The sequence below is a fragment of the Crocuta crocuta genome, unplaced genomic scaffold (genome assembly GCF_008692635.1).
Source record: "Crocuta crocuta isolate KB4526 unplaced genomic scaffold, BGI_CrCroc_1.0 scaffold126, whole genome shotgun sequence".
NCBI classification, from domain to species: domain Eukaryota; kingdom Metazoa; phylum Chordata; class Mammalia; order Carnivora; family Hyaenidae; genus Crocuta; species Crocuta crocuta.
Window position 1 is genome coordinate 7,334,578 of NW_027531000.1, and position 14,492 is coordinate 7,349,069.

Below are 14,492 nucleotides of genomic sequence, written 5' to 3' on the forward strand. Positions count from 1 at the left end.
TCCCGAGTTGCAGCACAAAGCTAGCTGCTTACACGTGTCCATACCTGGGGCAGATGCCAAGTCACGTTTTAAAGAAACCTAGAAGCAGGAGCCAACCTTGTGACATTCAAAACTCAAAAGAAAGTTCTAACTCATTACATGTTTCATCTTTACTTTTTTATTGATTATAAAAACAATGGTCACTTTGGAGAATTCCAACATTATGGAAATGTGACTTCAGAAATTTTATTGTTTAGCTTTGTAAACTTTTTAAAAATAGTTTTTAATGTAATTTGTCAAATTGGCTGACACACAGTGTGTACAGCGTGCTCTTGGGTTTTTGGGGGTTGATTCCCATGGTTCATTGCTTACAAACAACACCCAGTGCTCATCCCAACAAGTGCCCTCCTCAATGCCCATCACGCATTTTCCCCTCTCCCCTACCCATCAACCCTCAGTTTGTTCTCTGTATTTAAGAGTCTCTTATGGTTGCCTCCTCTCCCTCTCTGTTTCTAACTATTTTTTCTCGTTCTCCTCCCCCATGGTCTTCCGTTAAGTTTCTCAAGGTCCACATATGAGGTGACTTCAGAAATTTCAAGTCTCCCTCCCAGTTCCTCCCCCCTACAAAATTAAGAACTATAAAATGTTTATTAGCTCAAAGGATTTTTTCCTATGAAAAGACAAATATATAGAAATGCCTTCAAAATACACAAATTGCATCATGCCATATGTTCTATTCTTCATCTAACTTGTATGTTTATCTGGCTGGTGTGCCAGGATGTCTGTTACAAAGATGTTCAGTGAAAACCTAGCTGTTCTTGGTTTTTATGAAAAGCTAGATTTAATAGCAAAATACTAAGACAGCAACAAGACTAATAAACATAACAAATACATCAGTACAGTCATTAGAAAGCAATTAATATAGATCAGAGAGGGTATATTTGGTTTTAATTGGGCACATCATTAATTCCAGAGAGGATGCTCCTTGGTCAGAGTTTTCTCAATAATCCTATAGCAGCACTATATCCTTGCCAAAATGTGTAATAAGCGGAAAACAGATCAAAATTATTTTTGCTGACTTCTATACTTAGCTTTGGTATTAAGTTCTTGTGTCAGATGCTAAAATTTTAATTTAAAAGAAAACCAATTCTTCATATTTGTACTTAATAGCAAAAATCTTTCGACTTCTATTATCTCCTTGATCCACCCACATAGTACAAGAGGTAATGGGGAGACAGTAATGCTCTTCTTCTTTGAGAGATGAGGAAATCAAGGCTAAGCACCGAGGACAGCAAGCAAGCTCAAAGAGGCAGTAACTGGGCACAGCGCCAACTTGGGGTGTGCGATCTAAATTTCAGGGCTTTTCCCACCTCAACATGTACCTTCTAGGATGAAAGAAACTGGTTGCATTTTAGAGGAACATCACTTTGCCAGTGTCTTCCATTGCTTTACTATAGACATTAGGGTACAATGAAAATGGTTAGAGGGGTAGGAGAAGAAAAAAAAAATACTATGAAGGTGTTTGCTGTATTTTACATATGAACACCAACAAGATTAACTAATACGCCATTAATGAGTACACTCCATGCCAATGAAATCAGAGTCATGACTTGCAAATAATAACACAGTCACTTCAAAAACATCCCAGCCAGGATGTCATCCCTCTCCTCTCTGTGCCCACAGCAACCATCATTAAATGACCACCACACTCGGAAGCTCCTGGCTGGCTCAGCCAGTAGAGCATGTGACTCTTGATCTCAGGGTTTAAGTTCAAGCCCCCCCATTAGCTGTAGAGATTATTTTTTTAAAAAAAGAATCTTTAAAAAAAAATGACCACTATACTTATCCTTGCTTTATCCAGAAATGACATGAGAGCCTTTCCACATCATAATTCAGGGTTTAACACTTGTTAACCCATCAAAATTGGTAAAATAAAACTCTAATCTGTCTCTGGAAATGGAGAGTTGGAGTTCATTATGCATAACTGGTCTCTAAAATCAGCTTATTTTTGCAGGTAACAGAGTGTTTTCAACACGGCTTGGATTTTACCAAGTCTCCTTCATCAAAACAGATTATTTAAATAAATGATGCAATAGAGATTCAAAATGACAATAGGTTTTAATCCTAAGAAAGTAACTACCACACAATTCTTTACTCTCCTCTGTTAAATATGGCCAATTGGCGTTCATTGTGGCAGAGGACGGTAGTATAACCTCATTTGTTTATTTCTAAAATTACACAGAAATGGCTTGTGCTTATCTATACCTGGTTTAACAATACTTTCTTGCGTAAAGTTACACAAGAAAAACTGATCCTTTCTTACCTGTAAAATAAGAAAAATATCATTCCCAAATTATCTAGTTTTTAGCATATTTTTCTCCAAAATCAAACCAAAATAATGTAGAAATATTCTTTTAAGCTTACTTATTTTTGAGTGTATGGTGTGCACATGTGTGTATGAGGAGGGGAGGGGCAGATTGAGAGGGAAAGAGAGAAGCCCAAGCAGGCTCAATCTCACGACTGTGAGATTGTAACCTAGGCTGTTATCGAGAGCCAGATGCTTTAACTGACTGAGCCACCCAGTCACCCCAATACAGAAATATTTTAAACATTTTTCATCAACAATTTTTAAATCACTAATAATAGTAAGGCAACAATCAAAGATTTGATTCAAAGGAAAATAGCTCATTTATCACCATTTCCAAAGTGACTTCCCGGAGTTACACATACTTGAAGAGGAAGAATAAATTTAACCACACAGACTTGGAACGAACTAGATATGTTGATAAAGGCCTGGCTTTTCAAATATATATAGAAGGATAGAGAAACAGATGGAGACATATTAATGTTGACAAAGATGATGATACTGTGTATGTGTGTTTATACACGCATATTTACATTTTCTAGCTCTATCTATGGACAGTGCATAGAAGCAATGAAACCCCAATCATTATGATCGGCCTAGCACCCATATTATGATTTCAAAACGCCATTCCTCACTAAATGGAGCCAGAGATACTTGGAAAAGTAGCTGATTCCAGAACTGGGTTAAGAAAAGTGTAAGATGAACCAGAAGCAGCCTATAGTGACAGAAAGTAAGAAGTGCTCAGAAAATGAGGGGAACATGACAAAAGGATATAGTTACCATCTTTTAAAGAGCTCTGTCTGGTCAAAACTAGCCACTATGACCACCAAACTCTAAGTATCAATGAGTCCATACTGAGATGGATGGATGGATGGATGGATGGAGATAGATAAATAAGGAGATATAAAAACAAGAGGAGGAATACTCTTTCTTATCGTGGAAAATCAATAAACACAGAAGGAATGCTATTAGAAAAAAATGTATCAACCACCTAATAATGATCGATTCAAGTAAAAACCATAAAAGAATGCTGAAAACAGTGTATTAAAGTTTGAACAGCAACAGAAATATTTACATAGCCACAAATATCCCCCCATAAGATACAAGGTAAAGGAGAAAACAATAACTTAATAGTGGAGAAGTCTGGCAGATAAGACTTGACCCATGCATTCCAAATTTTTGTCACCAATTAACATCATGTGACTCTGTACAGGATGTGCTGAGAAGGACACACTATTACTTCTGTGGTATTCCTATTCAAAATATATGACCTAAATCCATACTCATGAGCAACAAACAGATCCAAATGGAGAAGCACTCTACAAATCACTTGGTTTGTGCTCTTCCAAAATATGAGTACGGTGCAAGACAAAGAACTTGAGCTGCTGTCAAGTTAGAGACACTAAAGAAAAAACAACTAAATAAAACCTGTGATCTAGGATTTTCTCTCACTGTAATGGACATTATAGTTATTATTTATAGTTATTATTATTATTATTGAAATTAATGAAATCTAAATAAATTTGGTAGACTAGATGAATGGCACCCCGCCATGTTAATTTCCTGATTTAGACAACTGTACTGAAGCTATGTAAGAGAAAGTTTTCTTCCTAAAATACACACACGGATATATTTAGGAATTAAGAGTAGAGAGAGAAAAGGGTTCAAGTAAATATGATCGATGTTAATATTTGGGGAATCTGGGTAAATATTATGCAGGAATTCATTTTTATGTGTCTGAAATTATGTCAAAATAAAAGTCAATAGGATAAAAAAAGAGTCTTAATAAAAGACAAAAGTTTTTTTTATTATTTTTTGAGAAAGACAGACTGTGAGTGGGCGAGGGGCAAGGAGAATCCGAATCCGAAGCAGGCACCAGGTTCCGAGCTGTTGGCACAGAGCCAGACACAGGGCTCAAACTCAAGAGCCTTGATATCATGACCTGAGCTGAAGTGGGCTGCTTAACACACTGAGCCACCCAGGTGCCCCAAGTTGTTTGTTTGTGTGTTTAAATAAACGCTTTATCAAGTGAATTACACGCCATTCTGCAATTGTCGTTGGTCTCAGAACAGTGTCTTCTAACAATAAGAAATGGTACAATCTCACTGTGTCCTAGCAAAGTCTGGCTCCGGAAGGGAAGGTAGTGCTAAAGCTTTCTGGTCAGTCCTGCAACCCAGCCTTAGTGGCCATGACAGGCTAAGCGAACCTACAGCCAACAAAACCGAGGGACTGGTTTACACAAGAGCCGCAGAAGTTTCACAGCCTCCATGACCACAACCATGGGTCTTCGAATCCTCATGCTTTCAACAGGAACACGTATTTACAGACGACTGTATAAAATCACGGCTCCGGGTAACCCCCCACTTTCGCTGCACTCCACCACATCTGCAAGACAACAGGACACTGCCTTAACCCGACGACTGTCACACAGGCGCACTCGCTACTCAATGGGAGACTCGCACCATGCAGCCATGAGCTCAGTTCTCCAACTTAAGAAACCTGAAAACTGGCACCAAAAAAATTATATAAATAAATACGGTTGTCCTCTACAAGTGGTTTAAGCGTTGCTTTGGAATTGCATCATGTGGCTAAGTACTTGCCATGCTGGCCATGTAGCTAAAAAAAGAAAATTGAACCAAGGAACTAATATACTGATAGCACGTGCTTCCAAGTGAATTTGCTAGGTTTCTAGGAGGATTTGGTTTTTCTGTGCTTTTCTTGGCATGAGCACTTCACCCAGTGAGGTATTTGCAAAGCAAGTCAAATACCTCATATGGTAGTCAACTGAGGGAAGAGCCAGATGCTCCAATGCTAGGGAAATCGGCTGGCTGGACTTGGGGAGAGACGGATGCTCCCAATGTGGGACACCCTCCAGGGATGTTTGAGGGTAATATCAACCATATGTGATTTTTCACCTTTTGGTTTCTCCAAATCACTTACAGTAGAACTGGGCAGAATGTGACTGGTGGTCCAGAGCAGACTCTAGATAGAAGTCACAGAAAAAAGCATTCTATTTGTGACGGAATCTACTTATGTTGGTTGACTCACACTCAGCTGGAGCTGGGCAGATTTTTTCCAAAGGTTTCAAACTGTCATGAAGAACAAACGCCACGTTCCTTTAAGAAAGTGATGGGACTGGGGTATAGCGTTGTGAGCGCTGTGTTGTCTTCAAAGTGGAGTTCATAAAGCAGGCTGGGCTCGGAGACAGAAAAACTTAGACCACTGGGGTATTTAGGGTTTAGAGGGATTACAAAAGGTACTGTGGAGAAATTAAATTTAGTTTTCTAAATTTGACTATATGCAATGAAAGGTGAGGTCACAAGTTATGACAAGGGTCTGGGGCAGCTCCCTAAGTACATACAGGGAGAAAAAAAGCACACACACGCATGTGCACACACACACACACAGAATCAGCAGGAAATACTGAGTACGTTGGAACTTGCTGTATCTCAGTGTCAGATGTGAGTAAGGGTGGGCACAACGGTCTGTCTGTCCCAATCCAGGGCAGAGAGGAGAGACACAAGTGCGGGCTTCTGGATCAGCCAGGCTCCAAAACTGTAGCCATGTGGGGGCTGGGAGGACACTTGATCAGAGGGGGCCCAAGACTTCCAGCTCCAGGATGGGTCAGCTAAGGCCTTCTTCTTCTCAGGCCTTACAGGCCCCCAGACAGGAAACCCCGGCAGTCAGGCTAGCAGAGGGGCACATTCACAGCATAAGGTTTTGGTGTAAAATAAATCCTACTCCAGTGACTCCCCTAGGTACCCCGATCATCCCCTGAGGCAGTGCTGGAAATCTGTGGGGTCAGTCAAGGATTGGGGTGGGGGCCAGGGATGCTACAAATCATACAATGCACAGGGTCCCATGCAAGGCACATTAAGCTTCCAAAGACACTGGCACAAATCCTGCCAGACATTTGTGAAGGTAAAATAACAAGTGTTTTATAATTGAGTGGAGGGCCTAACTCTGTTTTACATTTAAACACTAAAGGGTTTTTTGTTTTTTTTTTTTCAGTTTTACTATACGCCAATCCTACCCCCTTGTTCATAGCAGCATGACTGACAATGGACAAAAAGTGGAAGCAAACCAAGTGTCCATCAATGGACAGAGAGATGCACAAAATGCAGCAGAGCCCTAAGAAGGAGGCAATTCTGATGCATCTTACAAGAGGGATGGCCCTGGAGGGTGAATCATGCTAGGTGAAATGAGCCAGACTCAGAAGGACAAATACTGTGTGACTCTACTCACACGGAGTACCTACAGCAGTCAAATGCATAGAAACAGAATACACAACGGTGGTTGCCGGGAGCTGGGGGTAGAAAGTGTACGGAGTTCTTTCACGGGGACCGTTTCACTGAAAGAAGATGAAAAAGTTCTGGAGACGGACGGCGGCGGTGGCTGCACGGGAGTGTAAATGTCACAGAAAGGTCTAACAAGAAATGGTTAAATGACCAACTTTGGGTTAGATTTATTTTGGCACAGTTTTAAAAATACACATCCACACACACAAACACCAGAGTGTGCCAATCACAAAAAGACTGGACTCTGTTGTGCCGGGAACTTAACCACAGCCTGTTCACCGCAGGAAATTCGGCCACGGACGGCGACGGGGCTCACGGTGCCTGGGTCCCCAGCACAGCCCTCCTGCTCTGGCAGCCCTTCCAGCTGGAACATCACGGTGGGTCTACCAGGAGGCACAAGCATCGGGCAGCATCACGGTGCCCCCAAAGTCACCGTGCCCCCACACACATACACCGATACACGTGCTTTATGATCAGTTATCTTCTTTTTCAGCGGTCTGTTACAGTATATAGAGATCTTACAGTTAGGGGTGTCTCCTTGTATTTTCCTTATAAATATCATCTCGTGATGGTATTGGTGGCACTGAAAAACTATTTGTTATGAGAAAACTGAAGGGAGGGGGCCTGGCATTGGTCTCAGGGAGCAGACAGCAGCAGGAAGAGAGGATGCCCTGTAGACTTGGCAGTAAAGCCCCAGACTCACTGAGTCTCCGTGGATTTAACAGAAGCACCCTTTCGCGACAAATACAGTGAAGGTCTGGTGGCAGTTCGCCCACTCCCCTGAAAAGGAAGAAATATGGTAGAAAAGAATAAAGCGCCTGACTCTCCTTCGTGATGAAACACAGGCACACTTAAAATAATCAAATCCGTACCCGGTAATCGACTCCGACAGAGACGAGGTGAACCAGGGCACACATTTTTCTGGCATGGGAATCACCGTAGCACGTCAAAGGAGATCAGGATTTAACAGAGAGGGGCACACTGCGTCAACTGCAATGACACATATATTGCAGTAGAGACATATATTGTCTCTACTGCAACCACCCTTCTTTCCATCTCAACACTGGGACATGATTAATATTTTACATACTGTCCAACAGGGGAATGCGACTTACCAGAAACCATCTTCAACATTTCAAATACAGATCCCCCCTTTGCCAAGAGAAAATCCCACCCAGCTGTAGATTTCTCATTTGCAAAACATAAGAGCAATGAAATTCCATTACTTAGAGAAACTGGCCGGTCCACCAAACCCTTGGCAACGGAAGCTGTACTTATCTTTCTGAACAATAGCCTCAGAAAATGTATTCTTTCTCTCTCTCAGAGGAGAAGAAAAAAAAAAAGACAGTAAGTATGTCTTTGAGCTCTTGAGAAAGTGCTCTTGCCCAAGCAAATTCCTCTTAGGGAAAATCCACTCCCCTGACCTGGGAAGTACAAAGACTGACCCTAAAACAAGCAGTAAAAAGAGTTCCAAGGTTAAGAAAGAGCCCTTCAAAAAGTCAACGGGGATGTAACAGTATTAATACTGCCCTTAAAACAAAATCAAGTATTCCTTTAATATGTAAGTTACCACGATGTACCCACTCCCGCACCAAAGTTGACTCTTAGACCCAAACGTGTTGAGTTTGTTTTCCCGGTGATGTTTAAATGAATGTTTTCTTGAGGACATAAATGATCCAGAAGTGTGCTGCTTCGCACATGGTGGAATTCATTCAAACAAGAATGGAAAAGCCAGACTTTGTTCTGTCTTCCCAAGGCTCCTTTCCCTGGGGAGAAGCATGTGGCCAAATTCCAGTGGGTTACATTAACCTCACTCATGGCTTATCTCATAGTTAAGAGTTCCCTCTCAGCCCAAAGTTTTGAAACGGACCATGAAAATACTCAACAAATACAGATGCTATGCCAATGTATTTGGAATACCAACAGTGCTGTTTTCCCAGTTCCCCGTTCAATGTGCCGTGTTACGTGGCCATGGCCCGTGGTGACTTTCTTGTGGGACTCAACGTATCATCTTGGATTCTCCCATTTAAGTTCTTTCTCACAGGAGACCCACCCACTGGTCCATGTATTTACCATTAAAAGAGCAATCAACATGGTCAAAAAACAGCAGTGGAAAAACAGTCATTTGTATCCAACTTTGCACCAAGAGCCCATACAAGGAGGCAATGAATAACTCTCTCCCTTTGGGCAACCTGGGGCGTCCGAGGACATCTGTGTGACCCTATGCCAGTGTGCTGGACTGTGGGGCGAGACACCTACCTCCCCCAGAGGAAATCCACAAACCTGCTCTATAAAACCTTAAACGCTCCATGAAGAACTGAATTAAACCGGCAACAAACCAACCCAGAAGACAGAATGGTGCGTTTGCAGCAGTAACTGTGTGCCGCGAGCTGGGAAGATGTGAGCAAGCCCCCAACGCTGCCCCCACCTTACCCTGGGAACCAACGTGAACACCAACACAATGCGCACAACGGGGCTGCTCATCTGGTTCTAACTAACGGACAACTCTCCAACGGCCCTCGCACAAAGCTGTAACTGAAGTCTACAAAACAGATGCAAGGCTAAAGGAAGAGAGCCAAACTGTGAACATGCCACTCATGATCTGGCTTCTCTATATTTAATATAAACAAAAACTTGACACCAAGGCAATCAACGGTATATGTAGTACCACATGAGGGGAGAGCTCTCCCGCCCGACCATCGGAAGGGTTCAGGCCTCCCTCCCCAACCAAACATCTTGCACCGAACCGGACGAAGACGGGATGGCATTCAGCCTATTAAAAGACACTGGCCAGCGTTCACATACCTCAATAATCCTGTCATGAATTTGCAGGCCTCCGTCCTTGGCTGCGGGCCCACTGTCAACTATTTTGGATACAAAGATTCCTTCACTGGATGATCCATCCTGGTTGTCCTTTGGGTTAAAAAAACACACACATGAATGCTAGGCATTAACGTGGTTAAAGCTTACACTCTTCAACTATGATGGACTCTAGCTTATGCCCGAAGTGGTCCTGGAGTGAAAGCTCACCTGTTACCCCTAATTTCTGTTTTAATCTAAAATTAACACATGCACATGGTACAATGTTTCAAAACATACCAGAAGGTCTAAGTGCCTGCCACCTCCTACCCATTGTTGTTTTTCCCCTTTAGAGCATCCGTTTGCACCTTACGTAGCCTTTCCAAAACATTTTTCATAGAGCACCTTTCCTCAACGCATATGTTTCTTGCTCATGCGAAACAGGAGTGTGCTCTCTCCATTCTTGTGCACCTTGCCTCTTCACTTAGCTTTACAAATCTGACTTTCCGCCAGTCTTACGGTCTACCTCACTCCCTTCGACGGCGGAACAGTATCCCGGTAATTGAGATAGTAAGCACTGTTTCCAGCTGTCACTCTCAGAGACAATGATGTTTCTAATACCTCCTTCCAACCTGTACAATGAAGTATCTTTTGCAGCAGGTATCTGGGGCAGACTCCTAACAATGGAATTGGTGGTCCAAGGATGTATCGATTTGACAGATAATGCCAAATTACGCACTCAGAGCTCATCAGAGTGTTTTTCCATATCCTCACCAGCACAGAGGTCTATTAAAACTTTGACTACCCAACAATCTGATTGTGCAAATAGGTGTTTTATGTGTACTCTGATTTACATTAGAAAAGCTCACCACCAGCACCCCAATCCTCATAAATTCTCATCTCCAATCTCAAATCCCTTTAGATCTTCTTTCACAGTCTGGACTGAAACTTTCTGGGAAAAGGGGACGGCTCGCTGCTCAAACTCCTTCCTTTATTTAAAATCAAAAAGCTCCAACAAGCTCATAAAAAAAAAAAGAAAAAAGAAAAACCCTCACAGCTTGTTCATGAACTTCTTTCCAAACAGCACTGGGATGAATTCTCTCCAAGCGTGTGGATTAAATTTCTAGTGATTAACAGATGGATTTGTAAGTTAAATGGCATAAGTATGTGTTGTTTCCAAACAAAAGCATTTGAAAAGTAATTTCAGGATCTTCCACAAAAACTCCAGAATTCTGGAGTTGCCATAATGCCACTAGAAGATCTATTTTAAAAGCAATTTCTGGATACAGAAATACACATAAATACCATTTGTTAAAAAGTAAAGAAAATATACAATTTTTCTCTTTAAACAGGAAAAAAAACCATACTCTGAAGGGAGAAAGGGAGGACTTTATTTAATGTGGTTCAAGTGACTGCCTCAAGTCCAAGAGCAATGGTTGAGAATAAGAAAATGCACACCCTGTACCTCTTCTATCTCTCCCTCCGTCCTCACCCCTTTCTCTCCAACACACACATGCCCTACAAGGTTATAAGCAGGGTTTGAAAGACACCAAAATCACACCCTAAAATGAGCATTAAGTGTTTTCCCCCACATTTATCCCCCTGTGACAAAGATAGGTCTCTAAACTGACATCTGGATTCTATCAACACTCTTCCAAGAGAGAAGGGTCAGCGAGACTGTGGGTGCTGTGCTAAATCAGCCATCCTCAAAAGGCAGCCCTGCCCAGCATCACAACACCCTGCACGGGCCCACCGCAGACTAACCCTTCGCTGTCTGGACTTCTCCCTGCCTCCTTTCTCTCTCACAGCCACCTTACTAATGCAATAATCCGAGCATATTCACGTATCTTCCTATGTGCATACGTCACTTTTAAGTACAGTTGTGCAACAGCTTCTACTTACTGACTACATACTAGATACCAGGCTGGTAGGGAGTACCCTGTGTCCACTGTTTCACCCTCATAATAGCCACAAACGCTAAGTGTTCTATTATTCTCCATTTCACAGAGGAAAAACTGAGACAGAGAGATTCAGTAACTTATCAGTGGTCACACAGCTAAAAAGTAGCACATGTCAGTTTCAAAACTAAAGACAGTTTAATTCCCTTCACAAGCTCTAAGTGCAATACTGCCTCCTACGGAGAGACATCTCAAAAAGAAGCATTCATTTGGAAGTTCCACATTCCAAGCTATGGAATATTCCACTGGAGAAACCTGAAGAATCTCAACGGACCACAAAGGATTTATGGATTCGTGGGCAATCTGGATTTCCCTAAGAGGTGATGTCAATATATTCAATGAAAACAGATCTGCACTTACTCTGAATTCATTGCTTTGCATTTCTTGGCCAAAGAGGAAGAGAGGGATGGGGGAGGAGGGATGGGATTCTGATTTTGGTCTGTTTTGCAGAATACTACTTTGTACACAAATAATTTTTCTCAGGAGAATCAGGAAGTTCAAGCAAAGGCAGAGAGGAACATGTAAAAGCAAACGGCACAATCAGGTTAAATTAAGACAGTGGTAGGGAGGTGGGGAAAGAATGCAAAATAATAATAATAATAATTATAGAAAGGTCAAAATCCAAGAAAACCAAAGCAATCCCATCCTGGATAGCTATGGGTGTCTCTTCAAAGGCATCTCTCGATTCTTTGTTTGTTGGGCGTCTCTGCTAATCCATTTTAAGTCAGGGCTATTTCTCAAGGTGAACTAACATGGCTCAGGATTTGTTTTGTTTTGCTGGCTTGAGAAAAGGAAAAATAAAAGGGACTTTCTGCATCCCAGGGGTACCTGACAATGAGGCATACTTGCCAAAGGCTGAAGTGACAGGTCTGACACACCAGACTGGCTACTGCTACTGAAGGGATAAAGGAATGAATGAATGAATGCTGTGACTTTGCGAGGACCAGTGCGTCAGGCAAGGAAAAGCCTTGTGTCAGAACCCCCCTCCCCCGGGCTTATGTCACAACCCAACCAAGCATCCAGCACAAGAATTCCTTGGGAAACACACACGTCATGCGTGCTGCCTTCTACCTCCAGTTACTAACAATGAGTGTGCATTGTTGCTCATCCTGGCTTTTTAGCGTGTTCTCAATGACCTGCCAGATTTCCAGGCAACAGTTCAGCATACATTTAGAGTTCATTATGCTCTTTCTGCTAATCAGGACAAGTCTTTAAAACACACTATTGTAACCACATGCATGTGGAATGAAACTTCCCTCCAGGGGGACATGCACGTAGTTCTTGCAAAAAGACCACATGAACTAAGAACACTTTCGAATGCTACAGAATTCACTCTGGCTGTCACTTCAACCAGCATTTTAAAGGAGAAAGAAAAGTAAAAGGTACCTAAAACATGTACCGTACTTTGATAAGCACAAGAAAGAACCATATTCCAATGAGGCTGGGAGTGGCCTTTCTTCCCCAGGAGGAACAGAAAATAAATCTCATCTTCACAGCCTTTCACAGAGCCAGTCCTCCAACCATCAAGACCCAGGCATGCCTCTCCACGTCAAGCACTTTGCAAAGTTTGGGCTCCTGTTTCCTATATATGCTTTGGTAAGGAAGAGAACAGACCTTGCTGGTTTGGGCTCTTTCAGCTGCAGAAGTTTCTGAAACATCTAACGGTGAGGTGCACCTTCGTTTGTTGAAGTCATTTCTTAAAACTAGTAACAGTGCGGGGGGGACAGGAGAAATCGTTATTTATGAAGCCAAACCAAGGACAGTCTTCGTTATTCACACTAAGCGGGAGATGAAAACATGTTCTAAAACAAGCTGGGGAACACGGATCTGTTGTTCCCTGGGACATCCTTAAGAATGTCACCGAGACAAGGAGACAAACGCTACTGTGTATGCCCACCTCTGGAGCTCAGCCTGCCAGAGCTCCTGCCCCCACCCCCCTTCATTCTCACAGTTCAATCTCATGGTCTAAAGCGGGCTTTTTTTACAGGTTTTACAGAGCAGACAATTTGTCAGTCCGGCATTTAATGGTTACATATCACCTGTAAGTAAGCTGTCATTTCTTACAATTAATCCTGTGTGTTTCTTTTTGAAACTGTGGCTTTGGCCAAAAGCAAAGGTAACTCAACCCTAAATTCTCATGCTAACTTCCCCCGTCTTCTCCCAGTCTCTTTCTGACCACTTCCTGCCCACTCCTCAACTCTAGCCATGCTGACCTCTTTCCAGTTCCCCCACATGCCAACTCCGACCTTCTTCTAAGCTTTGCAAGGGCTTCCCCGGGCCTGCTCACTTTCCTCTAGTTCAGTCGTCTTCAAAGATGGGGGTGGGGGGAGGGGAAGTGGGGTGATGGGCATGGAGGAGGGCACTTGTGGGGATGAGTGCGTGTTATATGGAAACCAACTTGACAATAAACTATTAAAAAAAACTAACAAGAAAAAAAAAACAAAGATGGGCTCATGCAAAGCAGTGCATTGGAACAATGAAAGAACATGTGACAAATGTGATTCATTCTCACATTTTAATTTTGTCTTTTAAAATGCTTCCATGGGGCGCCTTGGTGGCTCAGTCGGTTAAGCGTCCGGCTGCAGCTTAGGTCATGATCTCATGGTTCGTGGGTTCAAGCCCCGCATCGGGCTCTGTGCTGACAGTTCAGAGCCTGGAGCTTGTCTTCAGATTCTGTGTCTCCCTCTCTCTCTGACCCTCCCCTGCTCACGCTGTCTCTCTCCCTCTCTCTCTCAGAAATAAAAAAAATAAAATAAAATGCTTCCTTTTGGGGCACCTGGGTGCCTCAGTCGGTTAAGCGTCCGACTTCGGCTCAGGTCATGATCTCATGGTTCATGGGTTCGAGCCCCACGTCGGGCTCTGTGCTGATAGCTAGCTCAGAGCCTGAAGCCTGTTTCAGATTCTGTATCTCCCTCTCTCTCTGACCCTCCCCTGCTCACACTGTCTCTCTCTCAGAAATAAATAAAACATTTAAAAAAAATAAAATAAAATGCTTCCTTTTGCACGAAACTTTTCTAAGCCGCGTAGAATAAAGAGCTAACTAAATAAGCTCAAATTTTTTTTGAGTTAAGAGTACTCAACTAAATACAGTAT

The 14,492-nt window shown here is 42.5% G+C and overlaps 1 protein-coding gene across 1 annotated transcript in view; it reads right to left on the minus strand.

The window, feature by feature from the left end:
• PDZRN3 (PDZ domain containing ring finger 3) overlaps positions 1–14,492 on the minus strand; it is a 242,308-nt gene that overhangs the window by 211,243 nt on the left and 16,573 nt on the right. The window contains 1 exon segment of the mRNA XM_077770644.1: positions 9,448–9,555. Coding sequence (XP_077626770.1) covers positions 9,448–9,555 — 108 coding nt within the window.